The sequence below is a fragment of the Puma concolor genome, chromosome B4, assembly GCF_028749965.1.
Source record: "Puma concolor isolate L17-30 chromosome B4, mPumCon1.1.hap2, whole genome shotgun sequence".
NCBI lineage: Eukaryota > Metazoa > Chordata > Mammalia > Carnivora > Felidae > Puma > Puma concolor.
Genome location: NC_141673.1, coordinates 21,454,420 through 21,481,473, shown reverse-complemented (window position 1 = coordinate 21,481,473; position 27,054 = coordinate 21,454,420). Strand labels below are relative to the sequence as shown.

At 39.9% G+C, this 27,054-nt stretch overlaps 1 protein-coding gene across 1 annotated transcript in view; it reads right to left on the bottom strand.

The window, feature by feature from the left end:
• BLTP3B (bridge-like lipid transfer protein family member 3B) overlaps positions 1-18,423 on the bottom strand; it is a 113,766-nt gene extending 95,343 nt beyond the window's left edge. Inside the window, exon 1 of the mRNA XM_025926661.2 lies at positions 18,134-18,423. Within this exon, the coding sequence (XP_025782446.1) occupies positions 18,134-18,177 (44 nt within the window). The 5' untranslated portion in view covers positions 18,178-18,423. The remainder of the gene's footprint in view (positions 1-18,133) is intronic.
• Between the last annotated feature and the right edge of the window lie 8,631 nt (positions 18,424-27,054).

The window sequence follows — 27,054 nt, the reverse complement described above, 5'->3', positions numbered from 1 at the left end:
GAACCATTGATCCTGTCAACAGATGGATAAAAAGATTCTGACAAAATACAGCATCCATTCTTGACAAAAACCATCAACAAAGTAGGGATAGATGGAACATACCTCAACATCATAAAGGCCACATATGAAAGAGCCACAGCTAATATCCTCAATGGGGAAAAACTGAGAGCCTTTCCTCTATGGTCAAAAACAAGACGAGGATGTCCACTCTCACCATTACTATTTATTATAGTACTGAAAGTCTTAGCCTCAGCAATCAGACAACTAAAAGAAATAAAAGGCATCCACAATGGCAAGGAAGAAGTCAAACTTTCACCATTTGCAGATGAAATGATACTCTATATGGAAAACTCAAAAAAATTGCTAGAATACATGAATTCAGCAAAGTCACAGGATATAAAATCAATGTACAGAAATCAGTTACATTTCTGTACACCAATAACAAAGCAGCAGAAAAAGAAATCAAGGAATTGATCACATTTGCAATTGCACCAAAAACAATAAGATACCCTGCAATAAACCTAACCAAAAAGGTGAAAGACCTGATACCTAAAAACTACAGAACACTCAGGAAAGAAATTAAAGAGGACACTAAGAAATGGAAAAACATTCCATGCTTATGAATTGGAAGAACAAACATTATTAAAATGTCTATACTACCCCAAACAATCTACACATTTAATGCAGTCCCTATCAAAATACCACCAGCAGTTTTCACAGAGCCAGAACAAACAATCCTAAAATTGGTGTAGAACCAAAAAAGACCCTGAATAGCCAAAATGATCCTGAAAAAGAAAAACAAAACTGGAGGCTTCATGATTCCAGATTTCAAGCTATATTACAAACTGTAGTAATCAAGACAGTATGGTACTGCCACAGAAACAGACACACAGATCAATGGAACAGAACAGAAAACCCAGAAATGGACCCACGATTAACTACATGGTCAACTATTCTTCAACAAAGCAGGAAAGAATAGCCAATGAAAAACAGACAGTCTCTTCAACAAATATTGTTGGGAAAACTGGACAGTGACACGCAGACAAATGAAACTGGACCACTTTCTTACACCATACACAAAAATAAATTCAAGGGGCACCTGGGTGGCTCAGTCGGTTAAGCATCCAACTTCCGCTCAGGTCATGATCTCACAGTTCCTGAGTTCGAATACCATGTCAGGCTCTGTGCAGACAGTTCAGAGTCTGGAGCCTGATTCAGATTCTGTGTCTCCCTCTCTCTCTGCCCCTCCCCACTCATGTTCTCTCTCTCTCTCTCAAAAATAAACATTAAAAAAATTTTTTTTATAAAATAAAATAAATTCAAAATGGATTGAAGACCTAAATGTGAGCCAGGAAACCAATAAATCCTATAGAACACAGGCAGCAACCTCTTTGACATTGGCCACAGAAACTTCTTACTAGACAAGTGGCCAGAGGCAAAGGAAACAAAAGCAAAAATAAACTATTGGGACTTCATCAAGATAAAAAGTTTCTGCACAGTGAAGGAAACAATCAACAAAACTAAAAGGCAGCCTGCAGAATGGAAGAACATATTTGCAAATGACATAGCTGATAAAGGTTAGTATCCAAAATCTATAAAAACTTCAAACTCAAAACCCAAAAAACCCAAATGATCCAGGGACAAATGGGCAGAAGACATGAATAGACACTTTCTAAAGAAAACATTGAAAAGATGCTCAACATCACTCATTATCAGGGAAATACAAATCAAAATCACAATGAGATACCACCTCACACCTGCCAGAATTGTTAACATTAACAGTACAAGAAACAACAGGTATTGGTAAGGATGTGGAAAAAGGGGAACCCTCTTGCACTGTTGGTAGGAATGCAAACTGGTGTAGCCACTCTGGAAAACAGTATGAACATTCCTCAAAAAGCTAAAATAGAACTACACTATGACACATCAATTACACTACTAGGTATTTACCAAAAAGGTACAAAAATACAGATTTGAAGGGGTACGTGCCCCTTAATGTTTACAGCAGCATTAATAACAACAGCCAGATAATGGCAAGAGCCCAAATGTCCATCAACTGCTGAATGGATAAAGAAGACATGGTGTGTGTGTGTGTGTGTGTGTGTGTGTGTGTGTGTGTATAATAGAACATTAGTCATCAAAAAGAATGAAATCTTGGGGCACATTGGTGGTTCAGTCGGTGGAGGGTCTGACTCTTGATTTTGGCTCAGGTCATGACCTCCCAGTTTGTACGATCATGATCCAAGTCAGGCTCTGCACTGATAATACAGAGATTGCTTGGGATTGTCTCTCTCCCAGCCACCTCTCTGCCCCTCCCCCCCTTCAAATAAATAAATAAACATTAAAAAAAAAAAAAAAAAAGAATGAAATCTTGCCATTTCCAAGGATAGGAATGGAGCTAGAGTGTACTACTATGCAAAGCAAAATAAGTCAATCAGAGAAAGACAAATACCATATGATTTCACTCATATGTGGAATTTAAGAAACAAAGCAGATGAACATATGGGAAGGGGGAATAAAAGAAAAAAAGAGAGGGTAACAAACCATAAGAGACTCTTAAGAATTGAGAATAAACTGAGGGTTGATGGAGACAAGCAGGTGGGGGATGGGCTAGATGGGTGATGGGTATTAAGGAGGGCACATGTTGTGATGAGCACTGGGTGTTATATATAAGTGATGAATCAGTGAATTCGACTCCTGAAACCAATATTGCACTATATATTAACCAACTAGAATTCAAATAAATATTTTTTAAAAATTTAACAAGAAATTAAATAATAAAATTAGTGTTTTGGAAAGGTATGTCTAGTAACATTGCCAAGTATGGAATAAAGAAGTATTAGACCAGAAGTATTACTCTTATTTACAAGAGTAATGCAAGAAATGCTGAGTTAAATCTGGGTCATAACAAAAGAGACATTCGAGTCTTACTGGTATCTACTTTGTGCCAATTAGTCTACTATGTACTAGATTCAGGATAAGGAAGATAAATCTATGAGTTATTTAAATAAAAAGGCATCATAAATGATTAAAATAAGAATATAAAGAGAAAAAAGGAATTAAGTTTGGTAGGTGACTTGAATAAACAATGTGGTGTAAATCGTAACACCTCATCTTCAATAAGCTAAGCACAAATCAGGCCAAAAAAGGTATGTTAAAGTGTAATCTAAGAAAAGCAAAGGGGGTGTGTGAGTGGCTCAGTTAGTTAAGCGTCTGACTCTTGACTTCAGCTCAAGTCACGATCTCAAGATTTATGAGTTGGAGGACGCCTGAGTCGCTCAGTCAGTTAAGCATCCGACTTTGGCTCTGGTTATCATCTCATGGTTCGTGAGCTTAAGCCCTGCATTGGGCTCTATGCTGACAGCTCAGAGCCTGGAGACTGCTTCAGATTCTGTGTCTCCCTCTTTCTCTGCCCCTCCCTGGCTTGTGCTCTCTCTCTCAAAAATAAATAAACATTAAAAAAAAAAAAGATTCATGAGTTCAAGTCCAATGTTGGGGTCTGCACTGACAGCGTACAGCCTTCTTGGGATTCTCTCTCTACCTCTGCCCTTCTTCTGCTCTCGCAGGCTCTCTCTCTCAAAATAAATAAACTTAAAAAAAATCATTATTAAAAAAAGCAAAGGACTACAGCTATGACTATACTTCAGTAACAAAGGTCTTAGGGGATTTACTAGAACTATATACAAAATCAGAACCATCTTTGAATGCCTTTATAAACAATATCCTTAACTATCAATATCCTAGAGATAATCACAAAGGTTTCCGTAACAGTCTATCTAAGGTTAAAGCTTGACATCTTTCCCTTGGCAATTTTGGTTTAGATCCAGATACCTATATGATAGCATAGAATCAAGGTAAACAAGAATATTAGAAAACAATATTTAATTGATCATATCCATACAATTGCCAACATATGGCCAGTAAATTTATCAAATGTCACATTACTCCTAGGTAACTAGGTAATTCTGCTTATGGTTAATCTTTTTTTTAAGGATTTTTTTAATGTTTATTTACTTTTAAGAGAGAGAGAAGAGAGAACGAGTGGGGGAGGAGCACAGAGAGAGACACAGAATCTGAAGCAGGCTCCAGGCTCTGAGCGGTCAGTACAAAGCCTGATGTAGGGCTCAAACTTGCGACCAGGAGATCATGGCTTGAGCCGAAGTTGGACACAACCGACTGAGACACCCAGGAGCCCCAAGGATTTTTTGTTTATTTTTAAGTAATCTCTACACCTACCGTGGGGCTCAAACTCACAACCCTGAGATCAAGAATCACGTGTTCCACTGACTGAGCCAGCCAGGAGCCTCAATCATGGTTAATCTCTAATTACTAATTTCTTACTAGACTTTTAGAATAGGTTCAAATTATTTCTGTGGATAAATTTCCCAGGCACTAAAAGTGTTCAATGATATGTTTCTAGGTTTTTCATTGAGTCCAACTTGAAAGAAATTCAGTGCCATTTCCATGTATCTGGTTTTACAACATACTTCCCCTGATAATAAATTTTTAAAACGGGTAGGTGAGAAGAGAAGGAATATATGGGGTGACAAGCCCTTACATTCCTCAGAAATGAATTCTATTTTCACTGCTATTCCTGAGACTTACTTAAACCTGTTTGATAAAGATTACAATTAACATTAAGTACACAAAATAAACTCTTAAGTTCTTCAATAAGAAAAGTGATGAAAACATTCTCTTTATCAAAAGAGCCTTCATACCTCATTAATTACATTAGACTATGAAATCTCACCCATGAAAGACTACATCAAATGCTAATTACTATTTCCAAATAGCTAACTCTAAGTTATAAAACTTTCTTTTAACAACAAAGATTTGGTTATAACTCTAAGTGCATTGCTAAACCTCATGTATTAGAAAAGACATTCTAAGAGAGGAATTGCATGAGCCTGCAGCTACACGGTGGGGGGGGGGGGGGGGGGATCAGTATGACTAATACAGTAAGAATTAGAAAATACTCTCAAAGTATCTTTATGTGGGGCATAATAAGCGCTTGCATTTATAAAAAGAAAAAGAAACCCAAAATGATGGGGAATAGAGGTATTACCTGAGGGCAGGAAATTCAGACAAAAGGTCCCTATTCCTGGTGAAAGCAAGTAGTCAGTTGCCAGGGTTTCTTAGATTCCTTGATTAGGAAATTCACAGCACACCAATCTCCACCACAGCCAGCAGGGATCGCTGTAGGGAATGGGTACACAGGGGACATAGGAGGGAGCAAGTTTAAGGGAAGGAAGAGGAAAGGAATGATATGATAAAAATATTTAGCTGTGATGCACTTTTAAAAAATACAGTTGTATTTCACACTGGAATAATACTACTGCTTAAATTCTAAGATAAATTAACCATTTATGATTTCCTTCATTCTCTCTACCACTGGTATTACTACTACTCTAATAAATATTTTTAAATTTTTTTATATTAAAAATATTAACAAAAATGAGATAGCTCTATTGTACAAAATTTATACAAGACTGAACTGTATAATTAAACATCAAATGAAACCAATTAGGACAAGCACTCTAAAAGACAAGCGATTTACAAATTTATCCAAATTAGTTTAACTGCCAAAAAACCCACTTAAAATTGTAATCCTCAATCCATTTAATGGAGAATACCAAAGAGAAAAGTTAGCTATGAAAAGTAACCCACAAACCAAAGAGACATCTGGCAATAAATTATATCTATATATACTAAAAAGCATATCAGAGAACTACCGTATTTATCAGAAAAAAAGTTTTTACTTTAAATTTTTGGGGTGTGAGTCATCTGCCAAAAGTGTATTTGGGGCAACCTATATATCCTGTGTATTCTATGAAGGCCAAAGTAATATAAATCTCTTCTCCAGTCAGCTGAAAATGTTTCTGAACAACTACTACATACAACAGTACTGTGGCAGATGCTAAAGGTACAACAGCGAATAAGAGAAGTATAATCACTGCGTTCAGAATTCAGTCTATCAGGGTGATTCTGTGCTTAAAGAGAGGACAATCTAGGGGGCACCTGCATGCTACTCCTGAGGTCAGCCCTTTGTTAGGCATGGAGTCTACTTTGAAAAAAGTAATAATAATTAATTAAAAATAAACAGAGATGACAATCTGTAGAACTAAAGGCATAAAACTTTTATTGTAATCAAACAATATATTTTAAGACCTAAAGGAGTTAAAAAATGAAAAAGACCAGGGAAGACTAGCCTAGTTAAAGCTGCCTGTGTAAGATGTACATGTAAAATGAAGCACAAGAGGGTGACCTGTCAGGAAGGAATGTAGACAATCTGGCTGCAGTAAATAAGACAACAAAAGATGGGTGTAAAACAAAAAAAGGGAGAAAAAGTGTAGTACTGAAAAATAGTGGGAAAAAATTGCAGTCAAGTTTCTAAGGTCTAAAGTATCCTTAACTTCTCTAAATGATTGCTTTAAATATTCCCTTGGTATACATGCCACTGTCCAAGCAAACAGATTTAATAACTATCCATTTTATATCACATATGATATGCTGTTGTTTGTGTGCTTTTATTTCTTTATTTCTTTATTTCTTTATAAGTTTCTCTGGACTTAGACCACCTCTGTCTGTCTCAATGTCTATATTTCTGTTAAAGTTGCATATAGTATTTTGTGCCTCTCTCTTAAGACTCACTTTTTACCTTGATTTCTATTTGCTCATCTACCATACTGTTTTCAGAAGGCATTTCTAGATTCTTAATTTTAATTATATATCTAATAGATCCTCTTTAAGTATTGGTAGAAAGAATAAATAAATGACTTATCAGTGGGAATAATTATACCTATAATCTTAAAAATAATCGGGGCGCCTGGGTGGCGCAGTCGGTTAAGCGTCCGACTTCAGCCAGGTCACGATCTCGCGGTCCGTGAGTTCGAGCCCCGCGTCAGGCTCTGGGCTGATGGCTCAGAGCCTGGAGCCTGTTTCCGATTCTGTGTCTTCCTCTCTCTCTGCCCCTCCCCCGTTCATGCTCTGTCTCTCTCTGTCCCCAAAATAAATAAACGTTGAAAAAAAAAATTTTTTTTTTAAAAATAATAATATAAATCATATTTTACAATGCCCCTTTTTTATAGTGTAGCTTATATATGAAGTTGCATCATAGCAGAAGAAAACTTAGGAACAGAAACTGAATTTAACATCTAACAGTACAGTTTTACCAAATTTAAAAATGACTGAGTTTTTCTGGTATTTCTGAATTTTCTGGTAATTTTCTGGTATTTCTCTAAATATTAATTCCTAACAATAAAATTACAAAAACAAAAGGTTTACAAAGACATGAGAGTAGAGGAAAACAACACTTGATGCTATGCTAGCAGTGGCAAAAAGAAGCCAGAGAGCTCTCTCTTAATGGTATTTTTGGATAGAAAAGAGTACATAAACATAGAGCTAAAATTAAGTCTTAAAGAATAGACTAATCTAGAGATTCAAAATTTATATATAACATTCATTTTGGCTTGGAGAAACCTCAAAATAAATCAACAGACAGACTAACAGTAAATCTAATGTCTGGAAAAAATAAACAATAATTATTATATCCTGAATCATATTTGCTGCAGCTCTCAATTTTGTTGTTTGTTTTTTTTTTTTAATTTTTTTTTCAACGTTTTTATTTATTTTTGGGACAGAGAGAGACAGAGCATGAACGGGGGAGGGGCAGAGAGAGAGGGAGACACAGAATCGGAAACAGGCTCCAGGCTCCGAGCCATCAGCCCAGAGCCCGACGCGGGGCTCGAACTCCCGGACCGCGAGATCGTGACCTGGCTGAAGTCGGACGCTTAACCGACTGCGCCACCCAGGCGCCCCTCTCAATTTTGTTTTAATAACTTGGTCTTGATGTGATAACTGCTCATATTTCACTCATGGAAATACTCATGAAGTCTTCCACCTGTTACTTACGTTCATCTGAGCTCAGTCACTAATACCAACTGGTTAAATACCAATATTTAACAGAAATATCAAATTATTCATCCTAATATATGCAATATAATATGCAGACTATAGTACATATAGAACTCATAAGAGATCAACTTATTAGGGAAATGTTTAGATTGGAAACTGCAGTATTAAGGCAAAGTGTAATATTGCAAAAAGAAATATTGCAAAAAAATTATGCAAGTATAAAGAAATGGAGAAATTGTGCTTTCCCAATGTCACAGAATTGCTAAGTCAAAAGACTATGTTTCCCAAGCTTCAAAGGACTACAGAGTCAAAAAATTCCCAAATAATAAAAGAATCTCCTAAAGGATACTGCAACAGGATGGTGAAACACCACAAAATACTAAGATTGAAATTTTACAATAAATAAATGCTGAGAGGCGCCTGGGTGGCTCAGTCGGGTGAGTGTTGGACTTCAGCTCAGGTCATGATCTCACGGTTCATGAGTTTGAGCCCTGCTTTGGGCTCTGCGCTGATAGCTCTGAGCCTGAAGCCTGTTTCAAATTGTGTGTGTCTCCCTCTCTGTGTCCCCCTCCCCCGCTCAAGCTTTGTCTGTCTCTCTCTCAAAAAGGAATAAACATTAAAAAAATTATTTATTTAAAAATAAGTAAATAAATGCTGAAAATTGAGTAAAAGAAAAGCAAACTGTTAGGTAGGAACATCAGCCTGAGCAGGCAGCATAGAATAATCAAATTCAAAGGCTACTGGATCAGTGACTTAACCAGTCAACACTACCCTGTCAAACCTTGGGCAAATCACAAATCTCAGCATTTTAATAATTTGTCTCAGGGAATGGAACAAACCCATTCTGATTCTAGAATGGTAATATTACAACATCCAATGGACCAGGCATCCACGTCCCCTTTCAACTAATGTTTGCAAATCAATCTCTTGAAACTAACTTTCGAAGAATATCTGGTTTTAGTTGGAAATTAGTGTGAAAGAAATGGGCACCTGCTCAGTACCTCTACATAGTGTGCTTAACAACAAAAAATACAACATAATAAAGTCTACCCCTTAAAATTCATTTCACAATTCACTTCGCTGTAATTATGCACGGTATGAATCAAAGCACAACCACACACAAAACACTTGGCGTTGGTGCCGCTAGCCATGTAAACCATACTGATACCATGATGACTGCTCTGTGATCTGAAGCCTTCTTGATAATAGGCCCCACCCTCATTCTTTCCTTTTGTTTGACAGCACCCTTAAGTACATCCTTCAGATACACAACATTTTTTTTATCTGCTCTGGAAGTTTGACTATATCACATACCCATTCTCTCAGTTTCCTCCCTGGTGGTCTCCTAGTATGTACTCCCCTGCCTCTAGAGCTATAAAAGCAGGTTTTACAGGAAGTGGGGTGTGGAGATCTACCCGCCTTGCAGCCACCCAAGACATGCTTCTGTCCATAAGTCCCCTTAATAAAACTATTTCCCATCAAACTGAACTTGCGGTGTTTTTCTTGGTCTTATGGCTCCTTGGGTCTTTGAAGGTCATTCTGCATAAACTTCCATTTTACGGAAGAGCAGACTAAAATAAAATGTGTAGTCTTAAATCAGTTCGCAAATAAAAGGGATCTCCATTCAGATATCTAACAGGCATTCAAATTGATACATCCAAAACCAAACTCTTCAGCCCTCTACCATAAGTCTGCCCCTCCTGCAGTCTTCTACTTAGGTAACAGCAACTCCATCTTGTCAGTTGTTTATGTCATGACCACTCTTTCTCTCTCAAGCCACATCTTATCTGTCAGAAAATCCTGTGGCTCTACCTTTGAAATACATCTAGAACCTTACTATATCTCAATAAGTCCACTGCATTGACCTAGGTCCAAGCCAAACCCTTTCTCACCTGGATAGTTAACACATTTATTTATTTTTAATGTTTATTTTTGAGAAAGAGAGACAAAGCACGAGTGGGGGAGGGGCAGAGAGAGAGGGAAACAGAATCTGAGGTAGGTTCCAGGCTTTGAGCTGTCAGCACAGAGCCCGATGAGGGGCTCAAACCCACGAACCTTGAGATTATGACCTGAGCTGAAGTCGGATACTTAACCGACTGAGCCACCCAGGCGCCCCTTGTTAACACTATTAATTGGACTCCTGCTTCTGCCCTTGTCCTCCTATTATTTATTTCCCACATAGCTGCAGAGTGATCCTTGGCTCAAAGCCTTCCAGCGGCTTCCAACCTCACTCAGGGTAAAAGCCAAAGTCATTACAAGGCCCCACAAGGTCTGGCCCTATTTCCTCTTTGACCTCATCTTCCTTCACTCCTCACTCTACTTCACTCATGTTGGTGGCCTATATTTCAAAAGTGACAAGCAAGCTTCCACATTTGGATCTTTGCATTTGCTTCCACCACCTCTTTCATATCTTTTCTCAAATACCACCTTCTCAATTAGGACTTCTTGATCACCAGATTTAAAACTGCAAACTCCAGGCACCTAGGTGGCTCAGTCAAGTAAGCGTCCGACTTTGGCTCAGGTCATGATCTCACACACGGTTCGTGAGTTCGAGCCCTGCGTTGGGCTCTGTGTTGGCAGCAGCCTGCTTCAGATTCTGTGTCTGCCTCTCTCTCTCTGCCCCTCTCACGTGCACACACACTCTATCTCAAAAATAAACATTAAAAATAAATAAAATTGCAAACTCCATCCCTACCTCCCTGCACTTCCTATCCACTTTCCCTGTGTTATCTAAAAAAAAATTTTAAGTTATTTATTTATTTATTTTGACAAAGAGACAGAATATGAGTGGGGGAGGGACAGAAAGAGGGGGGACAGAGGATATGAAGTGGGCTCCACACTGACAGCAGAAGGCTGATGCAGCACTCGAACACATGGAACTGTGAGATTATGACCTGATCTGACGTTGGAAGCTTAACTGACTAAACCACCCAAGGCACCCTCTGTTATTTTTTTTAATTTTTTTTTTTTTCCAAACGTTTTTTATTTATTTTTGGAACAGAGAGAGACAGAGCATGAACGGGGGAGGGGCAGAGAGAGAGGGAGACACAGAATCGGAAACAGGCTCCAGGCTCTGAGCCATCAGCCCAGAGCCCGACACGGGGCTCGAACTCACGGACCGCGAGATCGTGACCTGGCTGAAGTCGGACGCTTAACCGACTGCGCCACCCAGGCGCCCCTGTTATTTTTTTTTAGACTGAACCACCCAGGCACCCCCCCACCCCCCACTGTGTTATTTTTTAAAATAGCACTTGCCACAAACTGATACAATGTCCTTCACTTTTTTATTATCAGCCTCCTCTGATTAAAATGTAAACTCTACTGAGGGCAGGGATTCTTGCCACAGCAGTATGGACTAGTACCTGGTACAAAGTAGCACTTAGTAAATATTTGTTAAATAAACAACTGTTACATATCTAGTGTCAAAATCAACAGTATTGGAGGTTATTTTTTTTTTTAAATACTGTCAACTTAAGTAACTAAAAATTACTTTTAAAAACGTCACCAAACTGGGGCGCCTGGGTGGCTCAGTCGGTCAAGCATCTGACTTCAGCTCAGGTCATGATCTCACAGTTTGTGAGTTTGAGCCCCGCATTGGGCTCTGTGCTGACAGCTCGGAGCCTAGAGCCTGCTTCAGATTCTGTGTCTCCCTCCCTCTGTTCCTCCCCCCACTCACACTCTGTCTCTGTCTCTCTCCAAAAATAAATAAAGATTAAAAAAAATTTTTTTTAATCAAAAATAAAAAAAAAATCACCAAACTTACAAAGTAAATTTATTTCTAATCCTAAAAGGTAATAACTAACTCTATTTTTTCTCAGTTGACCAATCCAAGTAAATCAAACCTCGCAAATTTCATATGGCAGTAAAATTCTAGAAATCAGCTATATTCAGTGATCCTATACCCAGATAGGAATTGCTGAAGATTCCTAGGAGGTGAGACCGTGTCATACCCATCTTTGTATCTCCAATGCCTAGCATTCAAGGATCTGATAAACATAAACTCTCAAAATTATTTATTGAGTTTTGCCATAAAAGTGAACGATGTAATTACCCCATCAATAAGTATACAAAATTATCATTCGAAAAATAATATGATAGTCTAAATAATGTTGTGTTTCCTCTTAAGAATGTTTAATTCAGGAATGATTCCAGACCTAGCAGTAATCATCTCCAATTATATGCACCTTAACTTCTCTTCAGCAATTCAGTTCCATGGCCTTAATGAATACCTTGCCCTAAACTAGGTCTTAATCCTCCTCTAAAATTTTGAACTTTAATATGACACTTTCAGACAAAATCCCCAATCCTTCCAGTTCTCACATTTGTTTTCCTCAACTGCTCTCCCACCAGATAAAATTTCCAATCCTTTGATGGTTCTTTCCAGACTATCAGCTACTGCTCCCCCCTTTTCTCCCCCACATAGTTTAAGCTAGTCCACGAATACACTGTGAGGCACCCTAAACTCTCTATCACCTTGCCATTCAGTCACAAGATCTGGCAAGTGTTCGACTATTCCTAATCTCCCTAACAAATATTCCAAATATTCAACAATCTTCTCAAACCACTCTATTTGCTCCTTCCCCTTAGTTTAGGGAACATATCTTGTTGAGACTATCCAGTGGGTTCTCCTACCTAGATCCTTGGAACTGGTCTGGATTTAATCCCTTTCCAAGTATGGCCCATAAATTCTGCGGGTACTGATATCCTTCTAATACATTACTTTTCCACTTAAACAGAGACCCTCTACAGACTCTATATTTCCACCCCAGTTGACTGCTCCTGAACCCTGGACTGCAAAAACCAAACTGATAACCAAGCATTTTTAATAATCATGTCCCTCTTTTGTCCGGAATTCTTTATTAGCAGTCACCTCCTGGGATGAAGTTCAATTTCTTTTATATAGCAAATAAGACCCTCTGAAATCTAATTTAGTTCAGTGCCTATTAAAGACACCAAATGGAACTGCAAACCTGACTCAAAATAGGTCTCCCTATGACTGTATCTTTGCTTTATGACCCTTTATCTTTGTTACTGATCCACGGGCAAGTAGAAGTGGGCCAAACAAATTCTCTCCCCCAAGAATCTAAAACTTGACACGAAAGATCACAGATTAGGAGTTGTGAGAGGTGGAAGCAGTAGTTTTCAACTGAGAGAGATTTTACTCTCAGGAGACAATTGGCAATGCCTGGAGAATTTTTCATTGTCAAGGCTGTGAGTGCTACTGGCATCTGGTAGAGACCAGAGATGCTGTTAAGCATCCTACAAAAACAGGAAAGCAATTCACAACAAAGAATTATCTTGTCCAATGAGGTTTCAGGAGCCGGTTAAGGTCCTGCCTTTCCCACACTTTGTGACCCATGCCTGAAGCTTTCTGTTACATTTCCCTTATTACCTAAGTTGGAGGTTTTTGCTGTTTGCAGACAAAATAACCTTAAGCAGCACAGTACCTTAGTTCAATCATCTGACACATCTGTATACTTCAAACCAGTTTCTCAACCTCAAAACTATTGACATTTGGGACAAATAATTATTTGTTGTGGGGACTGTGCTATGCACTACAGGATGTTTAACAGCATCCTTGGCCTCTACACCCCCCCAAAAAAAGTTGTGACAATAGGAAATGTCTCCAGACATTGCCAAATGTCCCTTAAGGGGCAAAATCACCTCTAATTGAAAACCACAGCTTTAAACTTTATACAAAGACTCCACCCATGTGTGGTCAAAGTCCGTCTTCCGAGCTCTCACGTCCAGTAAACCTTGTGTCCAGCACAAGTTGGTATAAGCCAAAGGGAAAGCATGGGGGGGGGGGGGGGAGGGAGAAGGGAAAAGGGAGCATTTTAAGTTTGTTTATTTTGAGGGAAAAAGAGAGCTCAAGCAGGGGAGGGGCAGAGAGAGGGAGAGAATCCCAAGCTCTATCAGTGCAGAGCCCAGCCAGGGCTCAAACCCACAAATTCCAAGATCATGACCTGAGTCTAAACCAAGAGTCAGAAGCTTAACTGACCCCCAAAAAAGGTGGGGGGGGGCGCCTGGGTGGCTCAGTCGGTTGAGTATCTGACTTCAGCTCAGGTCATGATCTAGGTTCGTGAGTTCAAGCCCCACATCAGGTTCTGTGCTGGTAGCTCAGAGCCTGGAGACTATTTCATATTCTGTGTCTTCCTCTCTCTGCCCCTGCCCTACTCATGCTCGCTCTCTCTCTCTCTCTCTCTCTCAAAAATAAGTAATGAAAAAAATTTTTCTTTTTAAAAAAAAGAAGCTTAACTGACTGAGCCACCCAGGCACCCCAGGAGAAGGAGCATTTGTATCTGAATCTTCCCTACTCCTTTTCAGGTCCTGGCTTAAATATACTATTCTCCATCTTCCAGCTTCTATGTTCCTCCTCTTCTCCTTTTCTCTAGCATACAAGTACAAATGCCACATTAACAGATAATGAGGCCTTGAAAGGTAGCTTTTGTTCTTATTTCCTTTCTTATATTTGTTATAACTTTTCTTTAGAACTCTCCGTTCCCTTGGGGGAAAAATCCTCTCCTGGAAAAGACTCCAAAATATATTCTGTGCTTGTTATAGTATGAAAGATCACTGTAATTTCTCTTCAAAGACTTTTCCTGTTTCACTTCTCTTAAAATGTAACTAGTTCAACCCCCCCTCCCCACATACTCCTTGCCCTCTCGGCCTTGCCCTTGTGCATGGGCGCTCTCTCTCTCTCTCTCTGTTCAGTTTCAGATCAGTTCCAAGTACATAACCAATTTCATTAAGAATGCAACACATGGTTGGTTTACAAACAATTAGGCAGGGACAAGTATACAGACTTACACTTCTCAAATAGTTTAGCATTTTCTTAAAGCATTTATTAATCTCTTAAGAATTTCTCTTCTAGGGGCGCCTGGGTGGCTCAGTCGGTTGAGCATCCAACTTCGGCTCAGGTCATGATCTGGCAGTGAGTTCGAGCCCCACAATGGGCTCTATGCTGACAGCTCAGAGCCTGGAACCTGCTTCCAGATTCTGTGTCTCCCTCTCTCTTGGCCCCTCACCCACTCACGCTTCGTGTCTCTCTCTCAAAGTTCCTATATCTGGGTAACACTTTTTTTTTTTTAAACATTATTTTACTTTTTAAGTTTATTTTTTGAGAGAGAGAACCTGTGTGCACAAGTGGGGAAGGGGCAGAGAGAGAGAGGAAGACAGAGGATCCAGAGCAGGCTCCCAGATGACACCAGAGAGCCCAATGCAGGGCTTGAACTCACAAACTGTGAGATCATGACCTGAGCACACCAACACTGGTTTTACTGTTAAAATTTCACCATACTTCAATCTCAAGGCTCAGAGTAAGTATTCTCTTTTTCCTGTTGGTTTCTATATAGTCTTTTTCCTTATTAGAAGACCCCATATAGAAAGGGTCATTTTCCTAGTCCTTCCTTTCCAGGACAACAAAGGCATATTTATTCAATGATTCAATTACCCAATGCTTCCTCAAACCACAAGGAAAGTGGTCATACTCAATACCTGTGATAATATTGGTGGCATATAGTCTTAGTTAAGAAAATGTGAGGGAAAGTCAATGCTTTGGTGCCATTTATTTAAAAAAAAAAAAAAAAATTGTTGAGTGCCTATGTTATGCTAGACTTAAACTCCCTGCCACCATGTAGTTTTACATTCAAGTGGAGAAGACAAAGACCAAGCATATATATGGGCAGAGAAGAATGGGAAGGGTGGTCACATAAGGCCTCCTTTGAGAAGATGTCATGAGGGGCATCCACTGGCCATAAGCAATGTCTATTATTGGAAGGTAATGTGTTGTTCTATTTCCTGTTAAACATTATTAAACTGTCCACCGATGATTATATCAATATAGAGACATCTTTATTACTGAATAAGTTGCAAAATTAAGCTTGACCCAAGTAATTTCAAAAGTTCATCACTACTTGAATAACTGTAATTTATTATAATATCCATCTCGTTTCACCTATTGTCCTTTAAATTCATAAGAAACTTTATTTTTCTTAAGAGTTAACAGTAATAGCAGTAAGATTAATACATTAACCAAGAATATGAATTTGACACTCTTCATTTATCTCAGTTAAGTTTTGAAATATGAAATAACTAAAAAATCAAGTGTTTCAAAAACTCATCTCTGTACTCAGCCATAAAAAAGAATGAGATCCTGCCATTTGCAACAACACGGACCTAGAAGGTTTTATGCTAAGTGGAATAAGTCACCCAGAGAAAAACAAGTAACATATGATTTCACTTATATGTGTAATCTAAAGAAGAAAACAAACAAAAAGCAGAACCAGATCCATAAATACAAAGAACAAACTGATGGTTGCCAAAGTAAAGGCTGGGGGATGGGCAAAATAGGTGAAGGGAAGTGGGAGGTACAAGCTTCCAGCATGTAATGAATAAATCACAGAGATGAAAGGCACAACATAGGGAATTCGGTCAATGGTACTGTGATAACGCTGGATGGTGACAGATGGTGGCTACGCTTGTGGTAAGCATACCATAACCGATAGAGTTGTCAAATTACTATGCTATACACCTGAAACTAATTTTCACATTGTGTGTCAACTCGAAGTCGAAAGAGAAAGAAAAAAGAAGGAAAAGCCAAAGGTGCAAAAACAAAAACCCTCACCTCTGAAAATATCATTACTATTTACTGCACAGCTATTAGAAATCATACAGATTAAAAAGGACTAAGAACCTAATTCTGAACGTGTATTCGTGGTCTCTTTTGTGAAGTAAGCCATCACTGTTGCTATTAATTTTTAAGAGTCTTTCTCAACTAGAGCTCTACAAGAGAATTAAACTAACGCCCTAAGCCACTCACTGACTGAATTAACTTTTCTCCGATGCACCTGGAATGAAACTAGCTATGTACCCTCATCCTTGGAAGAGGAAGAGGACAGTCAAATCATTTTCTGTAGTTCTGAATTTTCTCGTGAAACAGAGTATGACAAAGGCTGAAGGACATCTGATAAGTCAGACGTTACCTAAATAATAATTAAAAGGTAAAGATAAAACTTTTCCAAAACAAGGTAATTCAGTACCGGACCATAAGGTACAATATAAAAACTTTCCAATTAATGCTAATATTCAGAAATGTATATTCATAAATGCTGCTATAATTTGCTATATTTTAAAAAACGATGTTACATTCTATTCAATGTTTTAAGTAAAGGAAACATTTGCTGATTCACAGAAATATTGATTTTATTCCCCCAAATACAACCTGTGGTACTCAATGATCTGGAGAATCAAGAATTGTCTTTACCATATAAACATACCAGTATACCCAAGTTCTCTCCTAATATCATTAACTTACTAATAACAGATTAAAGGGCCATAACCAAGTGCTTTGAATTCGCTGTTAACAAGTTGGAAACAAGATCCCACATTTAGCCTGTGTCTTGAGACAAATATGGAGAAGCCAGAAGTAACAAACTGCCAGCTTTACTGAGTCATGTTTCTGACTAAAACCGCGTTATGAAATGGAAAGAATGACAAGTATTGTGTTTATCACCGCAGATGTTGAATCCCTGAATTCACAGACCTCAAATTTTAAAAAGCAAAAAACTGTTTTTGCAAGAATGATGTGGAGCTAAAACGATTCCAGAAAGAACTCGCCAAAGCTGAAAACTCTGGCTATTTACCTAAAACAAATCCTAACTGTGCAAACAGGCACACCCTCTAATGCATCAGAGCGGGCCGGCGAGGTGGGGGTGAATTCAGAAAATAACAAGGTTAACATTTCACGGATAAGACAAGCCTCATGAGGCCCAAAGAGTCCACACTGCTCCAGACGCCCTCGGTTAACGGAACCGCTCTGCCCCGAAGGGAGCCGAGCACCGAGCTCGGGTTCACGCTGCCACAAAAGTCAACCCCAGCCTCCGCACAGGACCACCCAAGCGGGGTCCCCGGGACGCCCCCAGACGCCGCGTGGGGGAGCGATCTCAGCCCGATGCCTCCCCCGGCCGCCCTCCACGCTCCTCTGCGAGCGGGGTGGGGGAGAAGCCGTCCAAGGGGCCGACTCGTGAGGCCGGCGCCGGACGCCGCAGGCGACGGGAGATCGGGGCGGAGAACCCAGCCTCGGCTGGATCCGGGAGCTCAAGAGTCACCTCCCACACGGCTGCCAGTCCCCGCCGCCCCCGAGGCTGCAAGCAACCTCCGGTGCCGGCTAGGGCGGAGGCGGACTGGCCCCCACCCGACACCCGAAGCTCTTGCTGACCTGGAGAGGTGCTTCAGGATCTGTTTCTTGATGAGCCCAGCCATGGTGCCGGGGCAGGAGGCGCCGCTCTCTTTCTGCGGTTCTCACTGCCTCCTCTCTTCGTGGCTGCCTCTTCGTTACCCGGGCTAACCCGGCCGGAGGAGAGTCGCCTGAGCGCTCACGCCCGGGAGAGACCGGACGCCCCGGCCGAGGCCACAGCCGCCGCCGCTGCTGCGGAAGACCGGGAGCATCGCGCTCAAGCCTCCGTGGCTGCCGCCGGCGCCATCTTGGCTGCAGCATCACCTAAGCGACCTGGGGGAGGGCGGGGCGGCGCGGTCTCCGCGCGGGGCGGAGCTAGGCGGGCTCTGGCAGGCGCAGGAGGGGTGCTGCCCCGCCACCCTTGCCCGGGGCTGGGCGTGCGTCCTCCGCTCCCTTGACGCCACTGGGTGTTTCGACTCCCAGTCCCGGAACCTTCTTGCGCTTTAGAGTCCTCCCTCTCCACTCTCTGGTCTTGTTCCGGTCTCCATCACCAAGTGTTCCTTCCACATCCTACTCGTCTTTCATTTTTCATAATTTACTCCACAAACTGCCCTGCATGCATTGCTCTCTACCTGCTCTACTCAGCTTTCTTCATATTCTTGCCTCAGTTTCTTCCCCTTTGCTAAGATATACTGCTCCCTCCTTCCCCCCACCCCTCAATGCTGTAATTTAATGTTTCCTCTGGTGATTCCAATCCTAAGGGAAGTAAAAGTTGACAACTTATCTTAAAAGATTCCAGGACCTAGGAATTAGGAGTCCTAAATTCAAGTCCTAGCTATATTTTATTCTAGCCGCATTAGGGTGGAGAAAATAATTTCCTTACTTTTCGCTTTGGTTTAATCATCTATAAAATAGGTTAATAATGTATTCCTTACTCATCTCTTTAGGTTGTTGTACCTAAGGAAATCAGAATGTAAAATTTCACTTGAAAATTTCTATAAAAAGAAAGGAAATTCCTGAAATAGGGAGAACTATTACAGCTCTGAACTCCATCCTTCCTCCCCCTCAGCCTTAAACCAACATTTTCTGAGGTGAAAATGATCACCCAGTGATGTCTAAAGGAGGGAAAGAAATTAGACTACCTCTCAGGAATCTATCAGGAAGAATGTGGTTATGTATGGAGGAGTGGGGATAGTTCTCACCTAGTCTAACAACCTGGCCTTTTTTAAAGAGGAAAGGAGATAGTGGGTTGACTATCATGCACTATAACCTAAGCACTATTCAAGTATCTAGGATTACCTAAACAAAACCCCCCCAAAAAACTATTGGCGGGAGGGGGGGGGGAGACAAAAAAACCTGTTCTGTCATGAAAGAGTTAACAGCCTAGCAAGGTCTTAGTGCTAAGACCTTGAGCTATGTCATTAGTCTATGGGCCAAGTGGTATCTCAGCCGTTTTGTAGCTATGTAAACTTGCGGAAATCATTTAATCTGTCAGCCTCAGTTATCTCATCTATTGGAAATACTATTAAAACTTTCTAACTCAGAACTTTATGAGGTCTAAATGAGATTATGCATATAAAGTTTTCAGCAAAGTGCTCCGCACATGACAAGCTCTTAATAATGTCATTGTTATCATTAGCGTTGTTGAAAACAGAAGCAAAGTGTGTGAGAACACAAAGGAAGAAATGATTCCTTCAACCTTGAGTCATTGACGGATTTACAGTGGAGATGTTATTTCAAAAATGAGACTAAATCAGCCCAATGTGTTACCAGAACAGACCTTGAAGTCCAAGATTTGTATATAAAACCTAACCTTGCAGATTTTTAGCTATGTGATTGTAGAAGTATGGAAACTCTCAGGCTCCATGATAGTTGCTGTGAAGATTAAACCAAGCTAATGAAGGTTGAGTACTTAAGATGAGTGCCCGACACAATAGAATGGAAGCTATTATTATTAATTCACTACCTAGAAGAGGATGTTTCAAGCAGGTGGGAGTGTCAAAATTCATGGTTTATAAATGGCAAGTGGCTTACTGTTGTGGCTAGAACAAAACCTGGAATCCTTTTCAAAGTAATACGAGGGGCACCTGGGTGGCTCAGTTGGCTAAGCGTCCAACTTTTGATCTCAGCTCAGTTCTTGATCTCAGGGTCGTGAGTTCAGGCCCCATGATGGTCTCTGCACTGGGTATGAATCCTACTTATAAATACGTAAATAAATAAAAAACCTGAAAGTAATAAGTGTCAAAGAATCTCACAGCTTAATAACTCTAGTTATAGTATTTTTTAAGAAGTTCAACTGAGCAAATCTGAGAATTTAATTGGCTTTATTAAGCAATTCATGAATGGAGGATCATCCCACATAGCAAGTAGAAGGAAGATCCCAGGAGAGGAGTTATACAAAATGGGAAGTATTTATAGGAAGGAAGGTGAGGCAGAAAGCTATTAGCAAGAAAAGAGAGAAAGAAAGGGAGAAAGAAAGAAAAGATTGTTTCAGTCAAGATCACCTTTCCTTAGAGGGAAAGGCAGAGAGTCCTATTAGGTGGATTACTTTATCTTGGGGGAGGGGAGTGGCAGGTGGAAGGACCTCCTGAGTAACAGATTACCTCATTGGTGCAGACCAGAAAATTCCAGGCTAATTGGCTTAAAATTCCACACCTAGAGAGGTTGAAACTGCAATTAGGTCTTGGTTTGCTGTGGGCAACTGACTCTACCTTGAGCCTGTGGTTTTCTTTTCAATAATATCTTTTTACTGAGAAAATGCATCTTCAATTTTTCTCTCCCTGGATTGAGAGAACATATAATGTCACAAAACCACTACAAATTCAGTGTTTTATATTAGTTTACATTTCTCTTAATTGCTTTTTAATTATTAAAGTATAATTTCTAGAAAGTTAAACACATGACCGTCAGACAACTATATAATCAAGGTGCACCAAAGATTTATTAACTCATATTAACTCAAAAGCCAACAAAATAGGATATAGAGCTAGTTCATTCACTAACATGACTTAAATTCATCTGCTGCACCTGTTTATTATGTAGCTATAGCAAAGTCATATTTTTAACTCTTTTATTTTATTTTTTTAATGTTTATTTATTTTTGAGAAAGAGAGAGACAGAGCACGAGCCAGGGAGGGGCAGAGAGAGAGGGAGACACAGAATCCGAAGCAAACTCCAGGCTAAGAGCTGTCAGCACAGAGCCACATACGGGACTCAAAATCATGAACCGTGAGATCATGACCTGAGCCGAAGTCGGACGCTTAACTGACTGAGCCACCCAGATGCCCCTTAAGTCTTTTAAGATTATGTAAGCAGAAAGAGGAGTGTCTCGAAAAAGACAGACATAACTTCCTTCACATAAATCATTTTAGCCTCCCAGCCATCTTCTGAAAGAATATAACAGACACCATAAGGCCAGGAGATAGCCTAATCACATTCACAAGTGAAGCCTGACCTGACTCACACACTTGAGTTACCTACAAGATCTAAGCTCCTTTGAGCACCCAGATACCAAGCCAACTAGAGCCAGAGAATTGATGATGCTAACCCTTGCCGCCCTTCCAACTTTGACCTGGTCACCTTAAAAGAACTTTTGCTCCAGTTCTATGCTGTATTCCCCATTGCACAAGCCCCTTCATGAATATCTATGCACTCTTAAGTTATAACTCCCCCAGTTTTGTTGTTCAGGAGACACTGCTTTGGGAAAGATCCTTGGTGGTCTTCTTCACTTCTTGCAAGTAAAACCTTTCCTTTTCTTATTTTTTGTATTGGTTGTGTCTTTTGGCTCACTGCCCACCAAGAGGTGGACACAGTTCCAGGTAACAATTATACATTGCCAAAATATACATGTACATGAAAAGTGTTAAAAAGGAAACCATAGAGGGGCACCTGGGTGGCTCGGTTGAGCATCCGTCTGGCTCTTGATTTCAGCTCAGTCACGATCTCACCATCGTGAGACTGAGCTCCACTTTGGGCTCTGTGATGGAGCCTACTTGGGATTCTCTCTCTCTCTCTCTCTCTCTCTCTCTCTCTCTGCCCCTCCCCTGCATGTCTTCTCTCTCTCTCTCTCTCTCTCTCTCTCTCTCTCTCTGCCCCTCCCCTGCATGTCTTCTCTCTCTCTCTCTCTCTCTCTCTCTCTCAAAATAAACAAATAAACATTTAAAAAAAGAAAAGAAAAAAGACATATGCCCAAAATGAAATCATTTGTGCTACGCCATGTCATAAAACCAATGCTTAATAACTAACCTAATTAAAGTTTAAAACTCCCTCGGGAAATATAGTCTTAACTGATCAGTCAGGAATTTTCTGATCAGCACCAAAGAGGTAATCTGTCACATGGACCCTCCATCCCCCACCCCCCCACAAAGGAAGATGACGTAATCCACCTAATAAGACCCCATGCCCTTCACCTTCAGGGAACATGACCTTGCCTGAAACAATCCTTTCTTGTCCTTTGACAATATCTTCTTGCCCCACCCTCCTTCCTTTTTTTTTTTTATTAACTTGTTTTATTTTTTATTTTTTTAAATTTACATCCAGGGGCGCCTGGGTGGCGCAGTCGGTTAAGCGTCCGACTTCAGCCAGGTCACGATCTCGCGGTCCGTGAGTTCGAGCCCCGCGTCAGGCTCTGGGCTGATGGCTCAGAGCCTGGAGCCTGTTTCCGATTCTGTGTCTCCCTCTCTCTCTGCCCCTCCCCCGTTCATGCTCTGTCTCTCTCTGTCCCAAAAATAAATAAACGTTGGAAAAAAAAAATTTAAAAAAAAAAAAAAATAAATAAATTTACATCCAAATTAGTTAGCATACAGTGCAACAATGATTTCAGGAGTAGACTCCTTAGTGCCCCTTACCCATTTAGCCCATCCCCCCTCCAACAAACCCTCCAGTAACCCTCAGTTTGTTCTCCATATTTATGAGTCTCTTCTGTTTTGTCCCCTTCCCTGTTTTTATATTATTTTTATTTGCCTTCCTTTATGTTCATCTGTTTTGTCTCTTAAAGTCCTCATGAGTGAAGTCATGATTTTTGCCTTTCTCTGACTAATTTCACTTAGCATAATACCCTCCAGTTCCATCCACGTAGTTGCAAATGGCAAGATTTCATTCTTTTTGACTGCCGAGTAATACTCCATTATATACATATATGTATACCACATCTTCTTTATCCATTCATCCATTGATGGACATTTAGGCTCTTTCCATACTTTGACTATTGTTGATAGTGCTGCTATAAACATGGGGGTGCATGTGTCCCTTTGAAACAGCACCGCTGTATCCTGTGGATAAATGCCTAGTAGTGCAATTGCTGGGTCCTATAGGGTAGTTCTATTTTTAGCTTTTTGAGGAACCTCCATACTGTTTTCCAGAGTGGCTGGACCAGCTTGCATTCCCAGCCCCACCCTCCTTCCTATAAAAACCTTCCATTTTGTACAACACCTCTCCTTGGAGTTCCCCTCTAGTTGCTAGATTGGATACTGCCTAGTTCATGAATCTTTCAGTAAAGCCAATTATTGTTTCTTCAGTAAAGCCAGTTACATCTTCAAATTTTCTCAGTTACATTATATTTAACAGAAGTAGTACATGCTTGAGATTATTCGTGCTAAAATCTTGTAGGGGAGAGTGCATGGTGTGAAGATAAATAGAATCAGAGTTTTTACTGAACAGTTTTATTCTGAAGTTGGCTCCTACTAGTTCATGAGAACCAAATGCATGCATCTCTTCCCAACTCTGTGTTCAGTGTTTGGTGACTTCAGGATAGCTTGAAATTGCCCTTTGTGACTATATTTATAACTGTGGCAAGCACTACAAATCAGAACTTTTTTTTTTACTGGAGATCTGGTTGTTAAACATTTACCAGCACACACTGTAAGATGGGGTGAAGGGAATGAGATTGCAAATGTATGGACATTATTTCATAGACAATGTCAAGCCATGGAAGAGAAGACTTCTGTGGTGAGTAATACATTTGAGGAAAATGGTCAGATTTCTGATTTAGAAAAATATTTGGTGAAAATTATGACAGCAGTACAGAAGACAGATCAGAAGGAAAAGAAAATGGAGGCAGAAAGGGCATTGGGAAGGCAGCGGCATTATTTCAGTTGAAAGATAAGGCAGTATCAATAGAGAGGAAAGGTCAAGGTCAGATTCCAGAGAGTAGGTCAAAAGTTAGAGTTGAAGGTAATTGAGGTATCTAACTTGGGGCATCAAGTGGGTCTTGGGACACACCACTAATATAGATAGGTAAGTATTCAGGTGGAACAAACAGTTTTGGAGATAAGATTAAGTTTTGGATTTGTTGCCTTTGAAGTTATTTTAGGATATCTGGGTAGAAACATTCAGGTTACAGTTGGAGGTGGAAATTTTGCTTTAGGATTTATCAGTATTTAATGATATCTGAAACCAAGAACAAAAATGATCTTGATCAAGGAGTATGTAAATGTTGAGGAAAGCAAAAAGAGAACCTTAAATGAGAAAGGTCTGATAACCAGAAGGAAAGAGCATATTTTATTTTTTTTTCAGAAGGAAAGAGCATATTTTAAAAGATGAGAGATGAATATAAATGATGGCAGCTCATAAACAACCAACAAAACTAAAAGGCAGCCAATGGAATGGGAGAAGATATTTGCAAATGACATAGCTGATAAAGGGTTAGTATCCAAAATTTATAAATAACTTATCAAATTCAACACCCAAAAAAACCCAAATAATCCGGGGAAGAAATGGGCAAAACACATGAATAGACACTTTTCCAAGGAAGACATCCAGAAGGCTAACAGACACATGAAAAGATGCTCAACATCACTCATAATCAAAGAAATACAAATCAAAACCACAATGAGATACCACCTCACATCTGTCAGAATGGCTGAATTAACAACTCAGGAAACAACAGATGTTGGCGAGGATGGGGAGAAAGGGGACACTTTAGCACTGTTGATGGAAATGCAAACTGGTGCAACCGCTCTAGAGAACAATATGGAGGGTCCTCAAAAAATTAAAAGTAGAACTACCCTACAATCCAGAAATTGCACTACTAGGTATTTATCCAAGGGATACAAAAATGCTGATTCAAAGGGGCACATGCATCCCAATGTTTATAGCAGAATTATCAATAGCCAAATTATGGAAAGAGCCCAAATTTCCATTGACTGATGAATGGATAAAGAAGATGTGGTACATATATACAGTGGAATATTACTCTGCAATTAAAGAGAATTAAATCTTGCCATTTGCAACAACGTGGATGGAACTAGAATGTGTTATGCTAAGCAAAATAAGTCAGAGAAAGATGAATACCATATGATTTCACTCATATGTGGAATTTAAGAAACAGAACAAATGAACACAACACGGCTGGGGGGAGAGATGCAAACCAAGAAATAGACTCTTAACCATAGAGAACAAACTAAGAGTTGCTGGAGAGGAGGTGGAGGTGGGGGGGGGGGTTGCTAAATGAGTGATGGGTACTAAGGAGGGCACTTGTTGGGATGAACACTGGATGTTATATATACGTGATGAATCACTAAATTCTACTCCTGAAACAATTTTTTAAAAATTAAAAAAAAAAAAGAAATGATGGGCAGCTCTATGATGTAAGATTTATAAAATATTGTTTACATGTTTATAGTAAGGGATTTTATCAATTTAATAATAAAATAGAGCAAATAGAATGACTAAAATTGGACATAATTAAATTTGGGCATTCAATGACTTTGATACAAAGGATATAGACACCAATGGAATAAAGTGCCTGACTTCAAGAAGTTTTCCATCTACGCACGTTATGAGAATGATTATATGGCGTGCGTGGCTGGCTCAGTTATGGAACATGTGACTCTTGATGTCAGGATTGTGAGTTAGAGCCTCAGGTTAGGTGTAAAGATTACTTAAAAATAAAATCTTAAGAAAAAAAGACGATTATATGATGAAATGATGATGAGCATTACTACTACCAGGTACTTGAATTTTATCTTTTACTATTCATAAAACAATTCTTCAAGGGAGTGTTATTTAGCTTACTCTATTTTATAGATAAGGAAACTAAGGCATAGAGTAACTAGCCTGTCCACAGTATCTACTAAAAGCCAGGATTTGGCCCAGGAGTTTGAATGCAGAGATTGCACTATTAATCACTATCTCTTTGATTTCAATAATACTTCATAAATTTAAAAATTAAGTTAGTATACACACACACACACACACACACGTATATGTATATACATGTCTATAAACCTCTAAGAAAGTTTACCCACAGATATTAAGCTTTTTGTAAGTGTTACCCATTATCATCTTCATTGCCCAAGGTTACACATTTTGTGGTGGAATCTGGATTAAAATTTCATCCTCTTAACCAATATTATACGTGGGAGTTAGCCCCAGGCATTAGGGGAACACAGAGGAGGAGGAGCACCCAATTTTAAGACGGAGAACGGAGTAGTTGTTAGATGTTAAGAAACCTTTTTTAGATAAGAATGAGAGAGTAGTGTTATGAAGAACAGGTACGCAGGGAAAGAGTCTGATTGAATAGAATAGCAAGACGGTCGAGGGAACAAATATTTGTAATTTAAGGGTGGTTGGACCCCACAGTCGAATGGGCAGTGGCGGGAAATGAAGCTGAAGAGACTTCATATCCAATTCCATATTGCTTATGGTTTTGCACTTTAGGAAAGGTCACTGAACAATACTATTGTTAACACACACACAGGGAGAGAGAGAGGCACAAAGCTACAGGTTTGCTACAGGGATTAGAAGAAATTTGTAGGGACGAGTCAATCTGCGAAGTAGAGGACAAACATGAATGGGCGAAAAAGCACTTAGCCGTTTCCATTCTTGTTGGATCTTGCCCCGACGTAAAAGGGCTAGTCTTAGAAGCACTGCAGGACTCAAGGACCCGCCGAGAGACTGTGCAGTCTCTGGCTTCCGGCGTCCTCAGTTGCTAAGGGAGACCGGAAGCGCGCTTACGCTCTGCC